The sequence below is a fragment of the Orcinus orca genome, chromosome 9 (assembly GCF_937001465.1).
Source record: "Orcinus orca chromosome 9, mOrcOrc1.1, whole genome shotgun sequence".
Taxonomy (NCBI): Eukaryota; Metazoa; Chordata; class Mammalia; order Artiodactyla; family Delphinidae; genus Orcinus; species Orcinus orca.
Window position 1 is genome coordinate 104,983,931 of NC_064567.1, and position 27,948 is coordinate 105,011,878.

Below are 27,948 nucleotides of genomic sequence, written 5' to 3' on the forward strand. Positions count from 1 at the left end.
AAGCGTCTGCGTTTTTAGCAGGAGTTTGTTTACTGAGCATCTGCTGAAACCCTCACTGTGCTCAGAGCAGCACCCCAGAGATGGTCCCCATTTTGCCCAGCTGACAGTTTTAGACTCAGAGGTGCAGAGAAGCTTTGGAAGCAATCACTGTTCTCAACCTAATTATGACCAGAAAAGAAACACCAACAGTGACGGGGGAGAACTGGAAATAGCGGGGGAGGGGACCGTGGCACGTCAGGGCTTGTCGAAGCAAAGAAGTGGGATCGAGACTAAGAGCCAGCTTCCACGTGACAGGCAGGAGCCGGGCCTTGCTGCCCGTGTCCCGGCGGGCTCGAATCGGCTCACGCAATGAGGAGGCCTGGATGGGAATGAGCCCAGAGGGCAGGAGACGGCTCTGAGGGCCGTGCGGGAGGGCTGCAGCCCCACACGGTGGGAGGAAGGCAGGGAGGACTCAGGCAGGGCCCAGGACGAGGGCGACTCCAGCTCCTGCCGTGGGACCGCCCAGTGGCTGGTGGCACCTGCAAGCCTCAGCTTGCCCGTCTGTGCGGAAGAGGTGGCGATAAGACCCACAGGTGCTCCAGGGGGACCAGAGGAGATCACTGTGAAAGACACACAGCCCAGGAACATCCACCAGGACTGACTGGAGGCTACCGGCACAGAGTTTTGATTAACAGGAAATCTGAAGAAAGATGAATAAAAATTAGATGTGTTTGTTGATTGAAAAGTATTAAATTTAAGAGAGACAGAGAGTTAAGCTAGTAAATGCCTTCCTTTTTTCCATACTCCACCGAGAAGTCTGTGGGTCAGCACCGTGCAACCCTGCCCTACCCTCGCCCCCCGCCCTGCACCCGGCCCACAAGCTGGCCCAGGGTGGGCGGCGTAAGGGGGTGCCCACCCACTGAGGTGCCCACTGGCCCTTCCGTCCCAACCCCAGTGCCTTCCCCTCCCTCTCCTCCTTCCTAAACCAGACCCTAACCCCCTCCTCCCAGGGCTTCAGACAAGATAACAGTCCTACTACCCACAGACAATGTCACTCCTCGTGTGAATTCTGATCCTGGGCTCTCCACAAGCCCTTCAGGAAAACGGCAGTTGCCGAAACCATGTTGAGAGAGTCGCCATAAGTGGGCCAGGTCAACACAAAGTCATTTTCTTTAGAAGGCAAAGTTATCAGACTAATGAGTTAGCAGGACCCCAGACGTGCTATGGCTCATTTAAGAGCCCAAACTATTAAACAGGTGTGGGCATCCCCAGGCTGTGGGCATCTTCTGCACTAATGACTTGAATAGAAGCATAGAAGACGTGCTCATCTCCTTTGTGACTGGCCAAGCTGAGAGACAAGTGACACTTTGCAAAGTAGATCAGGATCAAAGATACCTCGAAGGTTAGAATAATTGGCCAGAAACAGTAAGAAGTACTCTTTGCAGAGGTCAGTGCACTCAATCCTGAAACTCAGGCTCAAAAATATTTACCTAAGTGTAAGTAGGAAAACAGAGGCCCCATTAGAAACAGCCACTTACTTTTTTCTGCTGGTGGTGGAGGGTCTGAAGTTCCCCAAGTTAAAAGGACCACGACGCCCATCCGGATGGTGTGGGAGCAGGGTGGTCTGCAGGACTCAGAGCCCAGGACGAGCTCCCTCAGGATCTGACGCTCCCAGTGACCGGCGGTACCTCACAGGGCACGTGGGGCCAAGTTCTTCGGCATGGGCCAGAAACCCTTAGCTCCGCTCACATACTGATTATTTCTTTCCCTCTCACGGAGGGAAAAAGCCAGAATGAGCCAGTTTTTACCAATGTCTACTCTGACATGAGTCCCACCAGCAACCATCCACTGCAGCTTTCACCCAACGGAATTGGAGGTGCTGGCGAATCCCTGCAAGGCATCTCTCTCACCAAACCATGTGCCAGCCAGGCGTCCCTGATGCTTTACGGAACCCCTTCGAGCGACCGAGAGAGGCTGGGCCAGATCCACCAAAGGCACTCGTTCCTGCCCAAGGGAAGTAAGGCAAGGTGTCAGGAGGCTTCCTCCCTCCGGGGGGCCCGCACAGAAGAGATCATCACTCTCGGGCGTCCCTCCCACACCTCCGTCTGTAAGAACCTGGAGGGTGGGTGGGCAAGGCTGCTGAGGATGGTGGGAGCCTGTCTCCCAGGCCCTCCGAACACGCTCAGTCGTGGAGGATAGGGGGAGACAGACCCTCTGGTCGCCCTCTCGGTCTATTTGGTCCTGACTCTTCGACCTCACTGCTGCCTTTAAAAGAATAAAAATGTGGCCTGGAACACAGAAGGAGGAAGTCGCTGTTGATCCGGCACTGCAGCCTACGAGGCTTGGGTGCGTCCAGGGTGGGTGGAGGGGACTCAGTCCAGGATGGCAGTGGGGGAGGTGAGCTCCAGGGTCCGGGAGTCTGAGATTTGGTTTTGACGGGAGCTGCCAGGGTTCAGGCCGGAGCGCGGGCAGAGGGGAGCTTCCCAGGGGCACCGCGTCCCGGAACAGCTGGCCCAGCCCCTTCCCTTCCCGCTGCCTCTGGCCCTTGGACCCGAGGCCTCCACCCTGTGACTCTCCCGTCGCTCTTCACAGCCAGCGGCTTCTCATCACGTCCGTCTGAGCCCCCAGCCCCATCTGCAGGGCAGCTCCTGGGGCCGGTGGCCCCACTGCTGTACACTGTACACTGAAATTCCGGGGCACACGCGCTTCTGGACTTCGCTGCCCATACGTGTCTGTTGATCTGGCGAGCCAGCCCACAGGCACCGGCTCCCTTCGGGGGCTGGGGGCTCCAGCTTCTGGAAGCTCACACAACGGGAAGGGAGATTTGCAGTGAGTGAATGAGTGCGAGCTCCTGCCATTTTCCCAGGACCTCGTGCCAAGGAAATGTGCCCCCTGGGAACGCTGAGGCTCTGACGTGATCAATTCAGCACTGACTGAAAGTAAGGCGGAGGCGCCCAGAGAAACAGTGAAAGGTCACTACAGATTATACGTAGTGACACATACCTGTGCTGCCAACCTCACCACGCAGAAAAACCTAGGCCCCAAACTGTCACCTACCAAACATGAATTTGTAACCTAAGACACATGTGGGTTCGTGGATACACTTTACCCCAGCGAGTAACTTCGTTACTTATATGAATGCCAAGAATGCAAGCTTTTTTAACGCCCCCACCAATGACCAAACCGTCCAGCCATTCAGGGGACCGCCCGCAGCGACTCACATCGTGAGAGACACGTGCACGCAGGAAGCACTGCACAGCCGCTCCTGCAGCAAAGGCACCTCAGAACGCGAGCCTTCTCGAGGACCAGCGCTCCCACCACGGAGCGTCAGCGACCCCCTGTGGCCACTTGCTAATCGGGCAGCAACCACCGGGCCGAGAAGATGGTAACATTCTGAAGCTACAAAGGCTGGAAGTCAGCTAACCTGACGCTCCTCATACAGCCCTGTGGGTCAGCTACTGAAATCAACTCACTGCTCCATTCCCGTCACAAGTTCCCTGAATAAAGATTTCAAACCAGATCTGACCACTGTTTACAGTTAAGGCAGCCGGCGAGGCGGTGTCCTCACCCCACCCTGACCCCCGCACACCCGTAACGCGTGCCGTCCGATAAGCCGCCTCTGACATTTTCCTTGAAGACCCATGTGACATACCGCAGACAACTTGAGACCGTAACTCGAATTTGGGGTTCCTAGCTTCTAATCCGTTTCTTTCTCAAAGCAGGTTAATTCTTGAGTAACTCATCTACTTGTCAGGGCTTGCGTTTAGCCCCAGGTAACAGGAATCAACGTGAAAGTAAACGTCCATTGAGGCCCAGGTGATTGTCAATAAAAATGGTCACTTGAGGGCCATCTTCGTGGCTAGTGCTTCTGGCAGGCTGTCTGCACAGGAAAGTAAATCCCCACGCGATGCGCTGAAAGGTCATCTCAGCGAAGTCCCTGCCGAGGATCCAGGTGAAATTCACCGGCTCCTCCCTCCGCGGGCAAACCCAGCCCACCGCCACAGCCCGCGTCCCCACCTCCTTACTTCTGGGGCCCTAATCAGTGTTCCTCACCCACCGTGGGGATGACACGGCCTGACTGCTCGCTGCTGTCACACTAAGCGGCTCCCACGGTGCAGTCAGATTGGACCCGGCTCTCCCTACTGAAAGGAAATCAGTTACCCAGGCTGTCGTGCGTCAGTTTGGGCATCAGTGGAATAATTATCATCACCAATTTTATCCTTTCTAACCCCAAAGAAGACAACATTATGAAACTGAAGACCCCATGGTGGTGGCAGAGGACGATAACGTGCTTGGGTGGCCAGCTTGTTCTCTGATCTCCTGTCTGCCTCTTTACATCATTCCCACTCAACCCCCAGCCACAGGGGGAGAGGGGAGAAGGGACCACACGAGGCCGACAGCTCCAGGACGCCGAGGGCTTGTGAGGCGGGAGAAGCAGCAAACTGTAGCTCTGAGTGGGAAACGTTTGCTTCTCAAATGCTGCTGATAGTTTCATCTGAGATGTGGAGAGAAGATCGAAGCTCTTCAGTTAACTTGGTGGTGTTCTGCACCAACTCTTTTACTTTTACGTCTGAAAAATAATCAGAAGGAAGGAAATCTTGTAATAATAAGCGTTTGGGCTATTCCTGACTGTGAAGACAAGATTTGACATGAAAACCTGGCAAGGGGCTTCCCTGGTGGCGCAGTGGTTGAGAGTCCGCCTGCCGATGCAGGGGTCACGGGTTCGTGCCCTGGTCTGGGAAGATCCCACATGCCGCGGAGCGGCTGGGCCCGTGAGCCATGGCCGCTAAGCCTGCGCATCTGGAGCCTGTGCTCCACAACGGGAGAGGCCGCAACAGTGAGAGGCCCGTGTACTGCAAAACAAAAAACAAACAAAAAAAAACTGGCAAGGATGCTTCCTCCACTACATCCAGCCCATAATAAGCACTAAATAAAGTCATCTCTTACACTTCTGGGAGGAACTGAGATCATTTTATCGGAAGTAAAACAAAACCCCAGGTTATGGGGTATTTCTACTCCCTTGCTTCCTCTAAGACGTGTGCATTTGACACTCGACTCTCGAAAGAGGTGTTTTTTCTGAGGGAACAGTGACCAAGGAAACGCACTTCTCTCCACGTATCCATTCATCTCACTTTTCCTAACAAGAGGAGATTTGACCGGATTCTTCAGACTTGACTTGTTGATGCTGCAAGGGCTTCAGGAATAGCAAGACTGGACAGACGGGGAAACAGAGACTCCCAGATGTGCAGGGAGGGAGGGCCAGGGAGACACCGAGGCCACAGAAGCTTTCCTCTCTCCCCGTCTTGGTTTTGGTACCCAGGACTTTAGGGTTTCCTTCTCAACCCCCAATACATCAGACCTGCCAGGCTCTAAATTGTTATTTATCATATATAGATAGCATAACTCTACCTTAATACATTTTATTTTAATAATATATTTGTGTGAGAAACTAAATTTAATTTTTAATCAAGCAAACTTGGAGGAACTACGTACTTACCCCCAGTTACTGTGAAATTGCGAAGAAAAGTCATAATGGGATTCCCAGACAACAAAGTCTTCTTGAGGCTTTGGGCCAACCTAAAATGGCAGAAAATTAAAGCTAATTTAGGCAAGATAAAACACCAGGAATATGCTGCCTCAGTTCCCAGGAAATGAACTAGAGAACAATACTGCCTTTCCATAAGATTCCTCAGAGATTCCGACACACGATGTCTCTGTGTGCGAATACCCGTCAATACCAGGTGCCTGCCAGGCAAGATGAGTCAGGGGAATAAGGATGGGTAACAAATGGCTTCTCACAAATGTGAAGGGAACCGATAGGATAGTCCGTGGCATGTATGAGAAACGGGGTATCGAGAAGTCAGAGGAACATCATTCCTTCTGTGAATAAGTCACTTGCAGAACACGAAGGCCCCAATTTCCTCTTCTGGGGGCTCACACTTTTGAGAATACAGTACAAAATGAATCCAGTGTGAAGGTCATTTGAAAAATCGCTGACTGCTCTTATAGAACTTTTTCAATACCGTATTGTAATCTCAGATCTCGACATGTTGATCCAACTTCTTGATCCCCAGTAAAGCTAGCCTTAGCACTAGTGCAGCTCCTACAGTTTACAATTTAAAAAGTTAAAGTCACGGGAAATTTTGGTGTTGGTGAGAAAACACATGTGTTAATGGCATATTGTACACATTATTGTCTGAAACTCATAATTTAAAATGCATCGTCTTCATGAAGGGAGACTGAGGAGGTGGGGGCCCCGCCAGAGGGCACATATGTATGCGTGTGCAGCATGGAGGCCGGTCCGGGCTGGCATTCACAGCCCTGCTCGCTGGCATCTTCCAAGCTGCTCCTGAAGCTTTCCAAGGCACTGGACAGATTCCTGATAAGACCTTCACAACTCAGCTGTTGGGGAGAGGTCCCTATCTTTTCCAGCTCCTAGAAAACACAGCAACGATACAGTTAGAAACATATCTACTCGTTGGTATGAGCTGAAGTCTGGAGACCAGACACGCGTGTATCCTCGCCGGGCATCACGTGGATTGTAGGCTGTCGGCCTACTGTCCTTGGTCTCAGGAAGCACCACAGAGAAGATGGAGGATGTCTGATCCTGTCCAGTTGCCCTTGGGCGCTGCTGGGCTTTGGAGGGAGCCCTTGGCCGGGAACCAGGAGAGCCCAGGTCTCAGCCGGCTCTGCCATTTACCCAGAGGACAAGAGGACACGGCAGGGACCAGCACCGCCCAGCTGAGGACCTGGCACATGGCCTCCTGGCCCGAAAACTGAAGCCTTTCAAAATCCACAGCCACAAAACCGATGACTGAAAAGAAAACATGTCTATTTCTCCATAGGTCTGCCCACCTTGAAGGTCTGCAGGGCAGCCTGGAAGTCTCCAGGCCTCCCCTCGGCTGGGGTGCAGCCCTGAGGACTTGGAGAAGCACCGCGGAGGAACCCCCGGTCTCGGCCCTGACTCTAAGACTGCATGGATACATTATCCGCATCTTTTACAAGCATAAACAGTTTTATAAAAGACCAATCATTTTGCAAAATATATGTATACCTATAAATTGATAAATATATAAAATACCTATCATTTGTTAAATTAACTGACAAGTATAGGTAATTTAAAATGTAAAACATGCCAAAAAGCAGCAGACACTCATATAAATCTATGTACATTTCCCTGGACACGGCAGTCCTGCTGTATATCATGTATTTCACATCATCATAATTTATTCATTTCATCACCCAGTTCTTCCTGATGTTGGAAGCACAGTCCCAGGTTATGGTGATTATGTGAAGGCATCAAACATAAATCAATACATAATATTTTAATAAATAAAACTTCTAAATATTTTTCTCAAAAGTGCCATTGGTCACTCTTGCAAAAGAAAATCACGATCATTCAGATGATCAGAGAGCTAACAAGTGTATGTTCCAAGTGAGTTAAGTGTGAAGAATCCTGAGGTGTCACAGTCGAGGGTCCTGAGCTCTGAGTCCCTCCTTCGGGGGTCCCCGGGCACAGGGGAGCTTCCCAGGATGTGACCCGAGCACCCAAACTCGCGCTGCCTCATGGGACCACCAGCAGCACGGAACCTCCGGATCGCGGACCAGGGCGGGCGGGAAGCCAGGGTCCAGCGTGTACAGAGCACGAGGCCTTGGCTGGAGTCCTGTCCATCTGACACCCCGGGGAGGACAGAGCGGGGAGAGGCCGGGCCATCGGGCCAGGCTCTCTGTCTCCTACTTGGTGGCAGGACTCCTGGACACGTGGCTTCATTCCTCCCTCGTCCCCTCTGCCTGCTGGACCCTCAGATGTCTGCCACCCCAGGGGACGGGCTGCTCCCTCCCACACGGTCACTGCCCCTAAGACAGGTGCACAGACCCCTCCTCCACTGACCACGACACGACCACAGGAGAGCAGAAGGGGAAGGATGGGTGAGGGGGCACAAGACTCAGGGATGCCCAGGCCCCCTCCCAGGTGCAGGTCTGTGCGTCTGATTCTGACAACACTCGTGGAAGCCCCTCGGGCCTTCACTCTCTTCTCCCCTCCTGGGCAGGGAGCTCTCCAAGCCACCCCCAATCCTCCACCCGACACTTCACAGCCCTGCCTTCTCCCTCCTCCACGGAGGCCCTCATCCTGGCCCCCAGGTGCCCAGATATATCCGGATCAGAGCCGCAGGTACAAACAAGGAGCCTCATTTCCGAGAACGCAGGCTGAACAGAGTGTATTGCACTGGGGAGGGTTCCCTCGTAGAAAAGCACCTCTGGCTCATAATCTGTACCTATATGCAAATTAAATCTAATTCTACTCAGTTATAGCACTCCCGCTATAGCAGGATTTTATTCTTAAATTTAACACCGTGATAATATTGACATGCAGGAGGCTGTAGAGAGGAAAGAGCACCTCCCTCCCAGCAGCAGAGACACTGAGAGGAAAGCTCCGACCCCTCCTCACGGGCACAGGGGCTCCAGGCGGGCGGTGCCATGTCGGTGGGAAGCCTGAGCCCCGCGCCCTCGAGGCGGAGACCACACAGTGGACTCTCCTTCTCGGGCTGGGGCAGGTCTGTAACCGTCCAGGCACTGGACCATCCAGACGCAACGCTGCCCACAGCGGGGATGGAAGGTCCAGATCTGGGAGGTGGTAGGAGACCCCCGGCTCAGCCTGAGGTCCGGCCACTTTCTCCGACTCTGCTCACCCCGGAAGAGCACGTGCTGCCACTTTTTAATGTGATTTCTGATCCCCATCGAGCTCCTTACGGCTGTTTTCAACCATTTAGAGCAAGGAGTGAAAGGGGGTAAGGAGCTGGCACCCCTAACCTTCATCGTATCGACTCAACCTCTGGAGACTCTCACTGCGCATGGGATTCCACGTTGGCACTGAGACAACCGTACGTTAGAGCATTTATGTATAGATATTAGAGACGGACAGCGGCGCTGTGCCCTTTGCCTGTCGGGGCAAAACGTTTTCTAATTGAAACAAATATTAGTTCTGTTACTCATAGAAGTCCATTTCGCTTTCTGTAACATGAAGACACTTACAAGCACGTGCAAAGCTGCGTGCTGGGCGCCCGCAGGCCCGTGTCAGCCCTGGTCCAGCCGGTTCCAACACGCTGCGTCTGCGCACGCGTCTTGGGGTTCGCGGTCCCAGCGGGCCCCGCGCTGCTGGAAGCTGGGCGCTGGGGCGCGGCCGAGCGCCGGGGCGGGGCCGAGCGCCGGGGCAGGGGGGGGCGGGGCGGGGCTGGCGTGGGGGCAGCCTGGTTGCGGGAGGCACCTGTGGTTCTGGGAAGACCGGTGAGGAGAGCAGAGTGCCGGCGGGATGGAGGCTGCTGGCCAGAGTCCCTCACTGACCCCATGGCCAGCCGCCTCCTTTAGGGAGAGCTCGTGGTTCCGGGCGGCAGCGAACTGGCGGCGGGGTGGGGCGGGGGCAGAGGGACAGGCCTGTGATGAGCAGGCCCACATCCTGGGCGTTACCTGGTCAAGGCACAGTGGCGTTAGGAGTGTTCAGTGACAGCGGAGGCGTAGGCTGGCTGTGATGAGCAGGTGGCGCCCCTAGTGGAGGATGGGGGGCCTGCGACCCACCTTCAAACTGCGGCCCTTCTGCTCATCTCTACTCCGGGGCCGTAGGTGAAAACCAAGACTGCCCTGAGCAAACCTCATTTGTTTACGTTTGTTTGCAAAGGTATTTGACATGCTGGTTCCTACCCAAGGCTGGCCTCTCCTCCCGACGCCCCAGGTGGGGGCTGATCCGACTCCTGGCTCCCAGTCTCTGCCACCTGCATCCCCCAGTTAACCACCCAGGGTCACCGGACCGCTCTCCCTGCGGTGGACCTGCCCTGCGTCCCGAGCAAGCTCTCCGCGGTGTCCTCCAGCCCCGCACACCCGTTCAGTGACACACCTGGGCCCATCCACTGCTGGCCGTGGCCGGACATTCCCTCCAGGACATCAACGTAAAACCCAACGGATCCTGCACAGGCAGGAGTCCCAGGGGACAGAGGTACAAGCAGTGAGGGCTCCTGGCATGTGCTCATTCCTTCATTCAGCAAACATCTGCCAGCATGTGCTCCAGTCCCCACACGCTGGGTTTCTGCTGATCAACAGGCCGGCCCGGTCGTGAGGAGACCACGGGCCAGCCACCCCGCAGGGCACAGCCAAGGGGCCTAATGCAGGGCCCCTGAGCCCAGGAGTGGAGGCCAAGAAGAGCTTCCCAGAGGAGGTAACACCTATCTAGATAATAACAACGCCTGAGAGTAAGTCAGGAGGACGAAGCAGAATAGACGGTGTGTCGGATGCACCTGGGACGGGTGCAGGGCCAGCCTGGCGGGCTCCACGCAGGGCCCAGGGCTCACGGCCCGCTCCGCTGACCCCAGCTCCTCTCTTTTCCTGATCAGCCCACCCTTGGCTTACCCATGTCCTCCTCTGCGCTCACACCCGTCTCCGCAGCACTCCTGCTGCCCCTGCTGTCAAGGACCTCAGGCCCGACAGCAAGGAGAGGGTTCTCTGCAGCCTCATTCAGGAGACCAGGCGTGAAAAGGCAGCAACACACGTGCATGGGCAGAGTCACTCCAGCACTGCTGGCCCAGTCTACGGACTCAGAAGTGCTCAGAGACCAGAGTTTACACCTTAGAGAAAGTCCTGAAAATCACCCAGCAGCCCTGTAAGGACGCTCATGGCACTGTCCTTCAGCAATGGCGTGAAGAGGAAATTCCACTGGAATCTGTAGTAGTGGATTTGACAAGCAGGATCTCAAACGAGTGAACTCATTTACTATATAAGTATTAATGACTCACTAGCATAGACTCTACTCTGAGCGTCATGGAGACAGAACTGAATGACTGACAGATCCTGCTCTCAGTGAAGCCGCAGACGACTGCAGGAAGGGCCACAGAAAGCTAAAACAAGCACTGAGTGCCAGGACTTTAGAGAACATGTTCTGGGACTCGGGTCACTGCATGGGTCGCCCAGCCCCGGTCAGTGGAACGATCTTCTACCCCAGGCACTGGGCACACGCAGGAGAGGAAGACAAGGATGCTGCCTTCAAGGAAGACTGACGCCGGGGGAGGGGGGAGACTTAGAAATAGGAGCATCAGGGAAGTGTGTTGGAGAAGCCTGAGAAGGAACAACTAGAGAGAAGCAGCATTCAGAGCTCAGGAGGTCTCACCAAGTGAATGGGAACCAGTCAGCGCTGGGAAGAGGGTAAAAGGCAAAGGACTCATCAAAGGTCAGCCGCAGCAGGCAGGGGACTGGCAGTCAGTGAGAGCGAGCTAGTCCTGGCACGGGAGTTAGCTGCACTTGCCCTGATTTACCATGTCTGTGCCAGAATTCCATTGAGCTTTGCTCTGTAAGATTTTGCTGACACGTGGAGCTGAAGTTTGAAGTCAAGAGAGAAGTGGTCACCATCCAATCAGCCCATGTTGCTTGTAGCTGTTGCCATGCTGTAGGTGTGTGTTCATGGCCCCATCTGCTGCTAACAGTGAATCATTCTTGCAAATAAGATAAATATCAATACATTTACATGCATCATATACGTTATACAAATCCTATGAGTGGTGTTACAAAAAATAACACATTTGGGAAGCAAAACAAATGCTTAAGTTGGCAGCTTCTTCACGTGATTCTGGTAGTGCTGTTAACCTTGCTGGGAGATATGACTGTTACCTTATTCAAATACTTCCTACTAATGTTCACCCACGTTTATTCAGAGTTTGGATATCCGCCATAGACTGTAGTTCTCTGTAATACCACTAAACATAATATTTATTAATTATTAAATAAATTTGTTTCCTATATATTTGTTTCCTATATATTCCTATATATATTTATTTCCTATATAAAAGAAATAGGAGCATTAACACTGCATTCGATAGAGGTCAACTCAAGGTCACTGCCAGCGAAGGGGATGCAGGCATCCCTCCGGGAAGAGCCGCTGGCTCTAGCCGCAGGGCACAGCTGAAGGTCAGGCCACAAACACAGGGAAGCACATTCCAGGAGCAGAGACACAGCCCAGAAGCCGAGCTCGGGCAGGGAAGGGCTGTTCAGCTGACTGGAGAAGGTCGCAGCCCGGGGGTGGGGAGGCTGGGAGACTCAGGGCCTTGGAAACCGGCAAGAAGGCTGCGCTTGAACCCAGGAGAAACTCAGGGGCACCTGACCACCTCGCTGCCCACCCGGCAGGGCCACTGGGCAGCCCTTCTCCCCAAGCAGCCCACCTGCAAGAAGGACGAGCACACGCTGGACCAGCATCTCCACTCTCCACAGAATCACCTCGAGGTCCTGGGGGCTCCGAGGCTGCGGGAAAGCCCGACTCGCTTCCGCGGCACTTAGGGGGAAACAGACAGCGGCGTGAAAGGTGAGGATCTGCTTCTCCGTGCGAGAACACGTCGTAACACTCGTGAATGAACCGTTCCCCTGCTGGGCCAGCTCGCTCCACAGACATCCGAGGACACAGCCTAGGAAACGGCAGGTCTCGTGTTTTCGTTCAGAGCGTCGTTTTGTTGCCAACAAACGTGACATTTGCTCTCTCTTCTTGTCTGAGGCCGTCCTCTCGAAATGCAAAGGTACATGATCAGAGTGTGAGAGAGAAAGGAGGAAGCCAGGGGGGGATTCTTACGTTTTCCACGTGGGTACAGGAACCCACCTTTACGTAAGGAAGACTCTTATCTTTAAACAGACTCCTGGAGTGCCATAGTGTGTGTGTGCATGTGTGTGTGTGTGTGTGTGTGTATGCGTGCGCGCAAGTCTCTGTGTTCGCATGCGTGCATAGGTGTACTTGTGTGTATACACCTGTGTGTGTTGGTCTTTATGGAGCCAGCTCCAGTAACGTGGCAGAAAAGCCTCCCGACCAACTTTGTAATAAGCTGTCCTGGCTCAGAAGCGCTGAATTCTTCTTCAGACTTAGGTCCTAACGCCACTGAGGTAAGGGGCGCAGCAGCTCTCAGCTTTAACCCTGATCTTTCTAACCCCCCAGACCCTGGTCTCTCAGCCTCTGAGATGAGGAACGTGGTCCAGAAGAGCAGCTCACAGACTGTCGCATCGTAAGCCCCCCGTGGCTTTTGTTCCTCCCTCAGATGAGTTTCTATATTCTTTACAAAACTCCAAACCATCCCAAACATCAGACACACTGAACATATAAATAGCATTCTCTGGGAATCACTTCGAAAAGAAAAAAATATATATATATTATTTTAACTGTGGGCCACATCGACTAATTAAGGCTACAGCTGCCCAAGGACATTCCCTGAAAATAAATATCCTTGACAAGCCCTGGAGATTGATTTTAAAAAAACAAAGACCCGTTGTCTTCTCAACGGGCCAGCCCCTTCGACATCGTGCTGAGTCACCCCGTCCTGGGCTCTCTTGCTGGGGCAGACACAGCAGCAACACTGGTCTGAGAAAACATCACCGCGCTGGAGAAGGCACCAGGAGCCTGGGACAGCCTGCAGCATGGCTTCCAGGGACCACAGCGAAGTTTCATTCTTTTATATGCAATTCAATATTTCTACAGCATGTTGTTCTAAATTTACTCTCCTCAGAGGAAGAATGAAACTTTCTAAAAAAATGTTTGACTTTTCGTTCTGCTGTGGTGTTGACGTGACCACAGAACAACCTTGCTTAGTTCAACACAGCTGAGGGCTTAGCAGGGCCACCTCCCTCGGCAAACGTGGATTTTCCTTCATTGGATTATTGTGTCTTGGTTGTCAGAGTCCAGCCAGTCCTTAAAGAATGCAATTCTCATGTGCTAATTCGGAAACTTCAGCGTGGTGGAGCTGTGTGTACCTATCAGGACACAAGCAAGCTCAGTGACTAAATGCACGTATGGACAGGGCGCTGGGATGCTTGAGGTGATGAAAACTGGTTTCTTTACAGTTACGGCAGTTAACTGTGGATGAAGAGAGTAGGAAGCCATTTGGCACTTTTGAAGGTCAGGTGGAATCATACAAAATCCTCTAGGGAAGCCAGATACAAGAGCAAAGGATTACTCCAAACAACACACAACATAAAGTTAATTTTTCAACTATAAAAAAGTATAGCTGAATGGCAAAATAACTGGGGGTGGGAAATAGTTATTAGCAACTTGTTTTAGCCCCAGAGAAAGACGAGCTTACGTGTAATTTTTATTTCTGGCCGGAAGAAAACCATAATGATGTGTAGGGCCATTTATTAATCCCCATCAGGTAATGTTATATATAGACTTTGAGTAAATTGTGGGATTTTAATGACGGCATTTTAATTGTGCCCCAAGCGTTGTGGGCCTGGAAGGAAGGGTCAGATCTGACGGTCCCTGTGCGGCCGCCACTGGCTACTGCCGGCCTTGCTCAGCAGAGCTGCCGCAGGCCCTGGTCTCTCAGCCTCTGAGATGAGGAACGTGGTCCAGAAGGAGGCTCACAAACCCTCGCATCTTAAGGACCACCTGGCGGCCCATCGCAGGCTGTGACGGGGCAGGTACGAGGCAGCTTGGGATCCTGCGTTTCCAACCAGCTCCCAGGTGAGGCTGCAGGGCCACCACCTCACACGGGGGCAGAGGGCCTCTGGGGGTGGGGTGCACGTCCCCCACCCCTCTCCGGGGACTTGCTGCAAAGGCTTCAGACACAAGGAGGGAACAGAGCCAGGTACTGCCTTCTGTTTCTGACCCCCGTTGCCCCTGCAGCTCACTGGCCTTAGTGCTATGATAGATTTAGGGACTGAGGAAGAGCCTAAAAGCAGCACTCACTTCCACAGGGGGCTGGGCTCTAATGGGACGTAACACAGGTGGTGATGCTCGCTGCTGAATGAGGCCCGACCAGAAGCGGGGGGATGACATAGGGCCAGAGGGTTCCTTGGGACAAAAACAGTGGATTCAGGTCTGGGACGACCAAGCTTCTCTTCTCTGTATAACTGCAGGCACTGAAGCAGAGGCAGGAGAAATGAATTCTGCCCAAATTTGCTCTAGATCCCTGACCTCTGCCATCTGGGAACTTGTAGTAAATCTTTAGGATATTAATGGACCTTTCTACTTTTTTAGGAGTTTTGTTGTTGTTGTTCTTATTATTTTAATTTTAAGCTAATGTTTTTGCCTAGATGTCTGTGGTGGTTGTTTTATCCCTAATATGCTTCATGTCTTAAACCCAAATTAATATGCATATTAAATGCATAGCTTACGTTTATTTTACCGTAGAATCCTTACCATACCCCCAAAGGTATCACTGTTATCCCTGTTTTATACACAAATAAAAGGAGGTTCAGAACGTTTAAAGGATTTGCCTTGATTCAGAAAGTTAGTGAAGTGTAGAACCAAAACTCACATCCAAGTCAGGCTAGTCTGACCCTAAACCCACAACAGGTGCATTTTCTGTTTTAGACTTTTTGTATCTTCCTCATTCAAGAAGGCTATGATCAAAGAATAGTGAAAACAGGAGAGAGTGGAAGCAAGTAATCACTAAAGTAGAATGAAAGCGAGCACCAAGCCTTGCGAATTTAAAAACTGGGGTGGTGACTACACCCAGTCAGCTCACAGCCCACTTTCAAGTCTTGGTGTCACAGTGTAAATCCACTCCGTGGAGAACTGGAAACAGCAGGTGAAAGCCAGGACTGGTGAAGAGCAGGGCTTGCCAGGACCAGCTCCAGCTCAAATGAAAATTCAGGGCCAAGTGTCAAGTCAAACACAGTTTAGGATCAGAAACAATGAGGCTCTGAAAGCCATCATTCAAATTCCAAGGCACCAATAGTTCTTTGTGCCAACAGACACATGCTTCAGTATCCAGAGATCCTTCCAGGTCATTAAAAAGGAGTAGATTCGAGGTGCAGCCGTGTGGCAACAGGACTAACCGAGAATAAGTCAGGCTACCTGGCAGATGAGTGAGGGTTCACTTTCAGTCTCCCTGTGGGACTCAGAGACCACAAGCCACCAGAACCGTACTGCCACACAGAGAGGATGGGCTGGGACACAGCTGCACGCCCTCATCCTAAGGCAGCAGATGACTCCCAGAGCATGACAGCCAACAGCGCTGGGCCTTCCGAGAGCAGGGTTTCCCTGACCTACTATTCGGGGTGGGTGGCCAGTGCTTGGACATAGATCAACCACAGAGTCGGGTTGAATCTAAGGAGGGAAGAAGCCCCGGCCCTGTCCAGGGCGCAGTTACCCTTGACAGCACAATTTTCTGTGTGATGTGAATGGCCTCAGATTTTTATCTGCATATCAAATAGCAGAACCCTCGGCTGCCAGAGCAGGGGAACAGAAAAACTGGTTACATACCTAGTCTTGGGGCACGTGAATATAATAAGACGTTTTTACTTATGAAAAAATAATTTACTTTGGAGAAATGTAGAATAAATTCAAATCGTATTTGAATGCCAAATAACGAGGCAAATAGTGACAAGAGACTGGGCGTGAACCATGCCCTGGGGAAGCCAGCTTCAGAGTGTAAGGAAGGTTGAGCTCAAGGAGGACTGCTTACCCTGGTTCAGTGCAATTCCTGCCTGACTCTGTTTTATAGTTACTGCAGGGGAAAATGAAGCAAATTCACTGTTTCATTACCTTGGATGGATCAGTGAGACCTTTTGCCAGTACCCAGCCAATGCAATCAATCCCTTCTGGTATTTCTCAAAATGTGATCATGGTTTGAGGATGTCAGGAAAGTCAACCAGCTCTTCCTTGGTCTTCTCATCTTTTCTTGATCTGCTATTCTCTCCAGGGGTTGCATTAATAAAAATTTCAAAAATGTGCTGAAACAAAGTGTTCAAGGAGTGTGTCTTCTGAGAGCTGTTGAGGAGAAGCTCTTGACTCACGAGAGCTAGTCTACTTAGCACGCTCTGGACTGCTTCTCTGAGTTGTTGGTGAGTCACGTCCTGAATCAAAGAAGTGCTGAAAAGCAAAGCTTTACTCAAATCACCTCTGTTGTCACTTTTCAACCCACTGGAGGCCTTTCCAACTGCTGTTATGGTTTTCAAAAGGTCATTTGGATGTGGAGCCAATGTCAGCAACAGACTAAGAACATCCTTGTTGTCCTTCCCTAACTTATGCCAAAGCGCTTCTGAGGTGAGGTCGATCACCTTTCTCAAGTAATTCCCTAGTTCCATGCTGTTTCATGGTGGTATTTCATGCAAAAACAGGATCACTTCATGAGTTCTTTCCCCTTTTGTATCTTGAGGCAAATTATGAGTGGAAATTGGATTAGAATATAAAAAGTCTTTGTGATTGATGATGTTGTTTATAGGAACTAAGCAATCCAGGATTTCTTCCCATAAGTTGACAGAATCCACAGAAAATATTTGGGTCCCATTATTAAATGCTGCCACAAGACGTTCCATGTCTCCCAAATTGATTTTCACAGAAGTTAAAAATTCAGCTATTTCTTCCCTAATATCATAAATATCTTTGGACTGGTTCAGATATGTGAATATGCTAGATGACATATTGAAAATATCAGAGTCTTGGGAAACAGCTGGTTTGATTCCAATCATCCCAAAGGCCAAGTCAAGAAATGGCGTCAACAAGTCATCTATATTTTCAAATATTAAATGATCTGCTTTTTACAAAGTAATCATTTCATTGGCAACGTCTCGAACACTTTGTTGAAAAATGGAATAAAGGGTGTCCAAGAATTTCATGGTGTCGTTGGTGTCCAAGAATATCATGGTGTTGTTGGCTGTGAAGACAAAAGGCATTTCAAACATGGCAGCCACCTCTCTTGAAGTTTTCTCGGCCAGCTTAAGAAGGTCCACGGTGGAGGTGACGGAGGTGGTGAGACCTCTCATTTCGGCTCCATCGTCCACCAGCATGGTCAAGAGGGGGTCCAGGGCACGACTCTCTCCACCCACTCTTGCCCTTGATATAACACCAAGTAAGCACTTGGTAATTTCTAACGTTGCTCTGTTTCTTGGGGTGGGGGGGAATGAACTATTTATAAAGGAAAGAAAATCGGTTAGATTAGTGAGCATAACTTCTTGGAGGGCAGGGTACAGGGCACGTAAGTCCTTAATAAGAGAGTTTAAAAGAGTGTCCATGAGACGTGCTATCTCTATTGACGTTTCTCTCACGAGGTGAACAGCAGACCTGAGATCTTGATTGAGTTTGAAAAGGTCCTCAGAACTGTTCATATGGGAAAGCAAGTGATTCACCACTGTAAGAAACTCCAGATTATTTTCAGTCTCATTTTTTATTGAGGTTTCCCTTAGAAGAGTGTGGAATAAATCTCCCATTAACTGCAGTACTCGAGGATTATCAAAATAAAATTCTCCACTGTCTAACATAAATGAGCTTTTGATTAGGTGATACACAGCTTCCTTTAAAGATGAAAAAATGTTCACCAATCTGTCCTCTTTCATGGAGATAAGAAAATGATCCCGTTTCAAATTGTCTAGAATTTTATCCTTTGGGACAAAACTGTAAATATATATTTTTTAAATTTCACGGTTAGTAATGAAAAGATTGAAAACATACACAATTGACCCTTGAACAACCCGAAGGTATGGGAACTGACTTTCCTTTGCAGCCAGCCTCCGTGTCTGTGGTTCCACATCCACAGATTCACCCAACTGTGGATCGGGTAGTATTGTAGTACCTATTTAATGAAAAAGCCACTTATAACTGGGACCATGCAGTTGTTCAAGAGTGAACTGTAGTGATTTTTTTTTGCTTTACAGTAGCATCATGGGAGGATAATACTGACTGAAATACTGAAATGCTAAAATACATCCCAGATGAAAATTAATGTTTTGTTGCCAAATAATGAAAAGATTGGATGGATTTCACGTATAAATCCATTGCAATGCCTCAAACCTAACAACTTAAAAAGCCATGCACTTTGCTTTTAGAAAGGAAAGGAACGTGAAATGACCGTACAATGATTCTCAGTGTAACAGGTAACGTCCTTCTGAATGTTCCAAGACCTAGCGAGCCACTCAGCGTGGCAGGGGCTCTGTGACTTGTCAACTTGGTTGGGCCGAGCCCCAGATTCAAGCCCCAGAGCCCCTTTCTTGTGTGTTTCTGGTCTGGTGGGCTTCATGGGTGATTTGCTCATGAGAGTGCACGACAGCCACTTTGTAGCATCATAAACACTAACCTAGGTGCTGCTGGAGGGAATTCATCAGATGTGACTGAAGACCCCAGACAGCCAGCTTTAAGTCAGGGAGAAGGGATGCTGCCCCGGGGAAGCCTGACCTCACCAGTCGCAAGGTCTTCGAGAGGGTTAGGACCTCCTGGACCCAGCGAGCCCACCCTCATGTGCAGCTGGATACCTCCTTCCCCATCACCCCGACCCTGCCCCCCAACGGCCCCCTGTGGATGGGAACCTGCAGCTCCTGCCTGTGGGATTTCAGTTTGTTTCCTAACAGCTTGCCCTGCTGACTCTGGACTCCCTCAGCCAGCCCCAAAACTGCGGAAGCCAATTCAATCCCTGTATGAAGTCTTTGCTCTGTTTCTGCTTCTGAGGTTGAGACCTGACTGATACGGACATCACAGAATAAGGTAGAATCTCCCTCCAGCCTTTTCACTGGCAAGCTTCAAAAGGAATGAAAACATAATATATGAAAAAACATAATGTGACTCTGAGTTTTAAAATTTTGGAGTTTTAGCAATTCCAAATATAAACATCAGTAGATTTATTGGAATGAAAATACTTAAGCCCTTCATTTGTGATTAGACAGTTAATGCATTAATATGACCATCACATATATCCATATACATATATAATAACAATTTTTCAGTTCCATATAAAATAGAATTTTATAATTATTTTCATAATCCAAAACTGTAATAAAGCATAATAAGTGATTAATTCCCAGGGGCTAGGCTTATATACATATATTTACTAGTTAGATGACAATCATCAAAGTTATTTTACCTTGATTTTTATAAAACGTTCATTAAGACAAAATTCACTTCAAAGATCATTCAAAGGTGTTGGTACAAGTGCTGTCATTGACACTATAAACTCCAGGAAATAAACTGGATTGTAACATGCAACTACAAGCACTATACAAAGCAAAAGTAAACTCACCTCATCTCTGCAATGACATCTTTGTGGAAGTCTTTCAGCAGAAGAGATATTTTGTCCCCAGAATTTTCCTTTAGTAAAAAGGGGAAGAATGTTTCCAAAAGCTGTTCCAAGAAATCCACTATGCTTCTTGGAGGGAGAATGATTCTCTCACCATTTTCTGACTGTGTATGGTTCAAGGCAAGGTTAATGAAATTCATTATTTGAAGGTTGGTATCACTTAAATTCAAGGCTGCTTCTTGAGCACTCTCAGCTAAGTTGTTGACTGAATTAATTAGGAAGCTTTCAAAAAGCAGCTGAACAACTGAGAAATTAATTAGCTGTTCTTGGTTTAGCAGACGAAGAAGTAGGGCAACATCAAAATTATCTTCTCTAGAAACATTTTAGAGATTACCCAAAATGGTAGCAATATCTTTAGTCAACAAAGCTATATCATCAGTTGAACTCTTGTTAGCTGTAAGAAGAAATAATGTTTGTATCATTTTGGAGTAATCTTCATTTGCATATTTATGAAACCAGTTTTTTATGATCAATAAAAAATCTTCAATGATTTCTAATGTCTTCAAGGATGATGAATCCAGGCTTTCGGAAAAATGGGCAAGTGGCAAAGTTAGGTTTTGAAGAGCCACTGAATTAGTAATTTGTATTTCTTTGTTAATTTCAGAAAACAGGGATCTGATACTAAAGTTATGGGTTAGATATTTCATGATTTGTTCAAACTCAAGCCATAGTTCTTCAAAGTTGTAAGTTGTTTCACTTTTTTTAATAAAACGTGATAATGCTTCTAAACTACCACCATTTCATTCAGAAATGTCATGAATAGAGAGACTACAGAATTAGCACTATTTTCTAGGCTCTCATCCCTAGAAAGCAAGTTTATTATCCTTTCCAAATGTAAGGAAATATTTCTAACAGATGATTCTGTTCCTTCATCATTAAGGATCTTGTTTAAACTAGCTAGTTTATCAAGGAGGTTTTCATCTGATGTGGCTTTTGTAAAGTTGCCTTTTTTAAAAATTTTTCTATGATTTGCAAAGCAATCTGCTTTTATGGAACAGCTGGGACAAAGTTCAGAGATGCTGCTATTGTCTAATTTCCAGAAAATGGGACAAATGGTAACACCTTATGACAAAATTCTTGCACAGTTTTCAAAAGCAAAGTTTTAACATGGAAGACTTTGGACAGCTCTAGAAGAATGGAATTCCAATCCATTAATTCATGAATTACACAGGCTACTTTCCTAGTTATTTCCACCTGTGAGCTTTCATTCCAACATTGTGAGTCTTCACCTGGGGAAGACAGGTGGAGGTGGTCAAGGATACTGGCCACTTTGCTGTAAAAGGAAGGAGACGTGAGCTTGTGGGCATCACAGGCTCCTGACCTTGGATTCTGCTGAAATCTAGAAGTTGTGTGATTCCAGCACCAAAACACAGGAAGACAAGTTAAAGCCTCTGAAAGGATGCCTGGTTGATCTGATATTAATTCAATTGTGTCCAAAAGAGTTTTAATCACAATAGTGAAGTCTTCCTTGGTGACGTCTGAAAGGCTTATGCCATGCAGGAGCATGAAGTTACAGACGTCCTTGAGGGCCTCCATGATGTTTTTGTCACCCACGCCCTGCAGGAGCCTCATGGCACGAGGGAGCACATAGTACACGTCGATGGAGGCATCGGCGTCCTCTTTAGGAAGCAGGCGTGAGAACCTCAGTAGGTGGTTAACACTCCAAGAACGTGAGCTGTCGACAAGTTTTTCCATCAAGTCAACAAAGAAGCTGACCCCCAAACTGCCAGTACCTAACCTACTGACATTCTTAAAGAAATCTCACACCGGTCAGAATGGCCACCATCAAAAAGTCTACAAACATTAAATGCTGGAGAGGGTGTGGAGAAAAGGGAACTCTCTTGCACTGTTGGTGGGAATGTAAATTGATACAGCCACTATGGAGGTTCTTTAAAAATCTAAAAATAGAACCACCATAAGACCCAGCAATCCCACTACTGGGCATATACCCTGAGAAAACCATAGTTCAAATAGAGTCATGTACCAAAATGTTCATTGCAGCTTTATTTACAATAGCCAGGACATGGAAGCAACCTAAGTGCCCATCAACAGATGAATGGATAAAGAGGATGTGGCACATATATACAATGGAATATTACTCAGCCATAAAAAGGAACGAAACTGAATTATTTTTAGTGAGGTGGATGGACCTAGAGTCTGTCATACAGAGTGAAGTAAGTCAGAAAGAGAAAAACAAATACTGTATGCTAACATATATATGGAATCTAAAAAAAAAATAAATGGTCATGAAGAACCTAGGGGCAAGATGGGAATAAAGACACAGACCTACTAGAGAAGGGACTGGAGGATACGGGGAAGGGGAAGGGGAAGCTGGGACAAAGTGAGAGAGTGACATGGACATATATACACTACCAAATGTAAAATAAATAGCTAGTGGGAAGGAGCCACATAGCACAGGGAGACCAGCTCGGTACTTTGTGACCACCTAGAGGGGTGGGATAGGGAGGGTGGGAGGGAGGGAGACGCAAGAGGGAAGAGATATGGGTACATATGTAAATGTATAACTGATTGACTTTTTTATAAAGCAGAAACTAACACACCATTGTAAAGCAATTATACTCCAATAAAGATGTTTTGTTAAAAAAAAAGAAAAAAGAAAAATCCATCAGGCTTTCACTTATCTGTTCCAGCTGGTCTGCTAGCAGGTGTATGTCTGTTTTCTTGACCGTGCACAGCAGGGAAGTTACCTTCTTTAAAACTTGAATAGTACCTGGCTCTTGTGGAATATCGTGATAAACTGAGGGCATCAGGGCGTTGAACGCCTCCCTCATGAATTCAATATTGAGACCACAGCTTTCATTAATCCATGAGAAATTATCTGGGGTGAATTTTGGAGATCATGAGATAAATTGAAGGCAAGGTAACTAGCTAACTGATAAAATGAACAGCCTAAGCTGTGTATACTATTTTCCTTTGGACTGGTAGCAAATATGTTTAATTTTTTTTTTCTGTTTTAGAAGAAGTGTTCTTTTCCAGGATGTTAGGGGAAATATCTTTCACAAGTTTTTGAATTTCCTTCCCCAGAGCTACTACATGCAGCCAAATACTTTGAAACTGACGAGGCATTTCATCTGACATTTCTATGGGTTTTTTAGAATTAATTCAGTAAAATGTTTCCAGTTGGATTGAGGCGCAGAATCAACGTCCCTTGTTAAGTTGTTGATAATCATCCTTACTTGGTTTGTGGAATCATTTAAAAGAGTTAATAAAATCTCAGATTTTGGTACCTTTTCTTTTTCAAAGACTGCATTAAGTATAACGTTTAGAAAGTCAGACACATTTTTTAAGTAAACGTTCACACAATTTATTTTTGACATATTCCATGAACAATAAGGTCCCATCATTATATTCAACATCCAAGTAACAAGCTTCAAAGTAGAGTTCATTTTGTTTTCCACATCTGGAAATATTCCCTGGCAGCTTTGGGGAATTTTCACATCACTTTCCAGTGCAGCCAAAATCTGAGTGAGACCAACACGAAGAGGAGTGAAAACATTCGTGTCCAGCTGAAATATTTGAGCCAGGCGTCCACAGATTTGGGCCCACATTTGCAGCCATGAAATGGTACAGTGAACGGCCATAAATTCATGGAACTCACTGCCGTTTGCTGAGAGGTTTGAAAGGATTTGTGCCCACGGGAGAATAGATGAAGACCCCTCATCTATTGAATAATTCATGGAAGAAACGCTTTTATTATCCAGAACAAAGCGTTCACTACCCAGCAGGGCTTCTGCTGAGCCATTGATGAGCTGGCTCACATACTGAAATAAAGAAAAAGTAGCGTGGATCACTTCCACTGCGGGGCCCTCTGTAGACAACAGGGATTGGACTTGAAGCTCCAAAAAGTTAAAAATTGAAAGCAACTGTTGACAGTAAGATACTTCGGAAATTCCCCTAAGAAACCCTGTTGTCTCATATAAAAATGCAAATGCTGGGGCTTCCCTGGTGGTGCAGTGGTTGAGAGTCTGCCTGCCAATGCAGGGGACACAGGTTCGAGCCCTGGTCTGGGAGGATCCCACATGCTGCGGAGCAACTGGGCCCGTGAGCCACAACTACTGAGCCTGCGCATCTGGAGCCTGTGCTCCGCAACAAGAGACCGCAACAGTGAGAGGCCCGCGCACCGCGATGAAGAGTGGCCCCCACTCGCCACAACTGGAGAAAGCCCTCACACAGAAACGAAGACCCAAACACAGCCAAAAATTAATTAATTAAAAAAAAAAACCTCAAACACCCACATACATATATTCAACACCTGAAATCCGTTCCAACATCAGGCAAGATTGAGATTAACTGCTTAATAACAAGTTCCCTATCCCCTTCTCCCGTTTCCTTCATTAAAAAAAAAAAAAAGAAAAAGAAAAAAATGCAAGTTCTTCACTGATGTTTTGGAAATAAATTGCTCTATGATATCTAAAATGTGTTTTGAGATTTGTGTAAGGAAAGACAGCAAAGACCCTCTCCTCTGAATGCTCAAGAATTTATAAATATATTGGTAAAATGAAGAGTATATCTAGAGAAGTAAAGCTGAATCTTTGACCTGGAAGACATTTAGATAGACATGAGTCAAAATTTTATCAATGTCTTGTTTTTGAGGTTCAGAAAGGGCTGAGAAAAGGTCGGATGTATTCCTCATAGCATAGACTGTGCCTACAGCTTCTGTGATTTGTTTCTGCTTCAGAAATCCTAATCCATAGAGATTATTTATTATCACTTCACTTAAATGAACAAAATCCATTTTCCTGGCTGGCGACTGAGGCCAATCTGAATGGAACAACTGGGAAAAGTTAAAGCTTTTACTATGAATCCTCTCATTTTATGGATCAGAAAAATTTACAAGTGTAGACAAGATTCCCAGTTTAGCTCTTTCTCCTTTTGAAACGCTATGCGTCTACAATGCCAGGATCTTGGGATTCATTCCAAAAAGTATTAGTTCCATAAATCTCAAGATATTTCTTGATTCCTTCCTTATCCAGAGACTTTCAAGAGCTTGTACCTTTTCAATCATTTCTTTGCCGAATTCCAGAAGTTTCTGAGTATCAATACCAGGTGTGTCTCTCTCTAAACTCGCTAAATGATTTATCCACAAATGACTTGCATTTAGAATCGTCTCAGGGAGAGGTGAGAGGTCATGGAATTTGGGAATACTGGATGAGCCTAAAGGATTGGGCAATAATAATTTCTCCCAAAATCCCGTAAGAGACAAAAGGAAGTTCATTTGCTCATCCTCAAGGGTCTGCAACTTCTTTTCCATCATTAGAAGTGCCTTTGTAAAATGTAAGACCCTACAATATTAACAGAACTGTTGCAGTATCAGAAAAAATAAATAAATTCAAGACAAATTCAACTTATCAAATTTTTAGATAATATTCAGATTTGTTTATAGTAAAACATAAATGAAATATTTACTAGGCAATATGTTTTCCCAACAGGGATTCATGGGAACATTTGAAAATGTTTTAGAAATCTACAATGCAGTTGCATACATTTAGCTTAACATCTGCTTCTTGCACCCAAAACGATGCATTTTAGGTTACTTTACTCAGTGAGTTCATATGCATGATCATTAAAGATAAGTTTGCTGTTTATGCCAGAGGCATCTTAGGATTCAATTCCTTATTACATCTCAGAATGTCTTAGTGACAGAAGTTGTCCAAATTGCAAGACGGTTTGAAACTGCCCCTGTATGATCTAAGGACAAGTGTTAGGATTTCTCATTCTAGAAAGCAACTGCAGTGATCTTTAAACAATGCTGTACTTCCCACTATCGGAAACTCATCATTTCAGATGGCGTACTTCCCCTCCGGGGGTTTATTTTTTAAATACAAAGCGTTCTCAAAGGAGCAGCTCGACAATTAAGACAAACCCACACTTCTAATAGGAGCCCTCACTTGAAGAACTGACTGACTCAGGAGCTACAAGTCCACTTCTGAAATCCTTGGGGCCCTGTGTGTTTCAGACTTTAGAAAGGGAGCCTGTGCAAGTATCACACATGCATTCATGGCCCCTCCACCAGGGGCACCGGGGCAGCCCTGTATCAACTCACTGACACTTCTGCAGGGACACCTCCGAACAGGTTCAGTGGGAGGGGCAACAGACCCCTTAACACTTACATCTGCAGAATGAGTTGCGATGCCGATCTTGAGAAAAGCTTCGATTTTCAGACTTCTGCAGATTTCAGAATTGTGGATACAGGATTTTGACCTGTATTGTCTCTTAATGCCCTAAAGGGTGAATTACTTTCTAAACTTCCTTAACTCTGTAATTCTGTTGTGTAACACAGTCTGGCATAGAATACACAGAGGATGGGTCAAGTGCAAGGAATTGTTTTCCTCTCTCACAACTGAGATCTGAAAGCAGGAAAAATGCAGGCTTAATTTACTTTATTGTCATTTGTAGAACAGACAGCGGCTAATCTGAACCACGGAACATCGAAAACATTTCCTGGGAAAAAACTTGATCAGGAAAGAGAAAGCTACACTCTGAAGACTTCAATATGAACCTTACTCAAATCCAGCCCTGCGTAGAAATACATGCACAACTACTATGTGAGTAATCGTGTATTGGTAGAGCAGAATGCAAATGATCTTGTTTTTCATTAGGATCTGAGAGGTCATGGGGTAGTAATAGTAGGATGAGTGAGGGCCGAAGCAGAACTAGTGCTACTGGTAGTGATATTGCCACACACGTTTATATCACTTTACAATTTTTAAAGCACGTTCACCACTATACTCTTAGTTCATGCCAACAACAGCCCTTTGAGGTACACATCATCATTTCTATTCCATGTGAAAAGAAACATTTCAGGATTTTTTTTAATTAGCAAATTCAAACTGCTATTGTATGGCAGGAACTGGAATATGGGCCGGGTTTTCTCATTTCAAGCTCAGCTTTCTTAATATTAACTCTGTACTTATTGTCCATTCTTACTCATTCATTCATTAAGTCAACATCTAGTTACCTAGCCCCTATCATGAAAGATGCTGTGCCAGCTGCTATGAGTCTACAAAGATAAAATTAAACATGTCCTTGGAGCATATACAGACTAGTTTCATTGCCATCTTTCTGTGCTATTAAATAGCTGTGACTTTCGGGAAAGTGAGGTATTATAAATCCAACACGATCAAGGGACTGATTCTCCAGAGAGTCCATCACCTTCTCTTCCTCCTGTACCCATTAATAGCTGAGCTTAAAGTCTCCCCAGGAGTGACGAATCCCGGGTCTAGACAGATGCTGTGGGGTGCTGCTTAAACTTTGGCTTGCACCAAAACCACCTGTAGAATTTTTCGTACCTACAGAAACCTGGGTACTACACACAAGCAAGATTTAGCATGTCTGGGGCGAAGTTCAAGCATTTGTATTTTTAGCAAATTTCACAGATAAATTTGATCCATTCCCAAGTTTGAGAACTACTGCTCTAAGGCAAAGCTTCTGTCCCATCACATCCCAACACACCCCACAGACAATAAAGTATGCTCTTAAACTATACACAATATCCATAATTATACATAAAAATGTCCATTCCAACACATGTGCTGAAATAGCCAAGCGGTATATAATCTGGCAGATTTAGCTCCAAAGATCAATTCTCTCTCAAAAGTCTCCAGAACTACCAGGCTCTTAAATCATCGATCCCGAGTCTAAACTCTAAGCAACTAGATAAGACTATTTTTCAAAGAAGGATTTTATTTTGGGAGTATTTTATAATAAATTATGCTCTCAAGGGGACATCTTATTACCGTAATCTGTTTCCTTTCAAAATCCATGGAAACATGAGTCATACATTGTATGACACAAATATTTATGGAGAACCAAACTCATATGGAGTGCTTTATTGAGAGCTACATCAGGATCTCACATTTTAAAGCAAGTGCCTCCAATAACTAGGTTTTGTTTATCTTCAGATAATAGTTAAGTCAAGACCTAGAAG

At 47.2% G+C, this 27,948-nt stretch overlaps 1 protein-coding gene across 1 annotated transcript in view; it reads right to left on the bottom strand.

Moving 5' to 3' along the window:
- Window positions 1-27,948, bottom strand: part of ABCA13 (ATP binding cassette subfamily A member 13) — a 301,396-nt gene that overhangs the window by 229,559 nt on the left and 43,889 nt on the right. Inside the window, 18 exon segments of the mRNA XM_049714700.1 lie at window positions 4,419-4,549; window positions 5,477-5,556; window positions 6,248-6,414; window positions 6,835-6,901; window positions 9,013-9,244; window positions 9,322-9,444; window positions 10,378-10,554; window positions 12,177-12,286; window positions 16,562-18,328; window positions 19,944-20,742; window positions 20,745-21,026; window positions 21,029-21,761; window positions 22,625-22,812; window positions 22,815-22,965; window positions 22,968-23,111; window positions 23,114-23,958; window positions 24,400-24,414; window positions 24,417-25,303. Of these exon segments, the coding sequence (XP_049570657.1) occupies window positions 4,419-4,549; window positions 5,477-5,556; window positions 6,248-6,414; window positions 6,835-6,901; window positions 9,013-9,244; window positions 9,322-9,444; window positions 10,378-10,554; window positions 12,177-12,286; window positions 16,562-18,328; window positions 19,944-20,742; window positions 20,745-21,026; window positions 21,029-21,761; window positions 22,625-22,812; window positions 22,815-22,965; window positions 22,968-23,111; window positions 23,114-23,958; window positions 24,400-24,414; window positions 24,417-25,303 (6,898 nt within the window).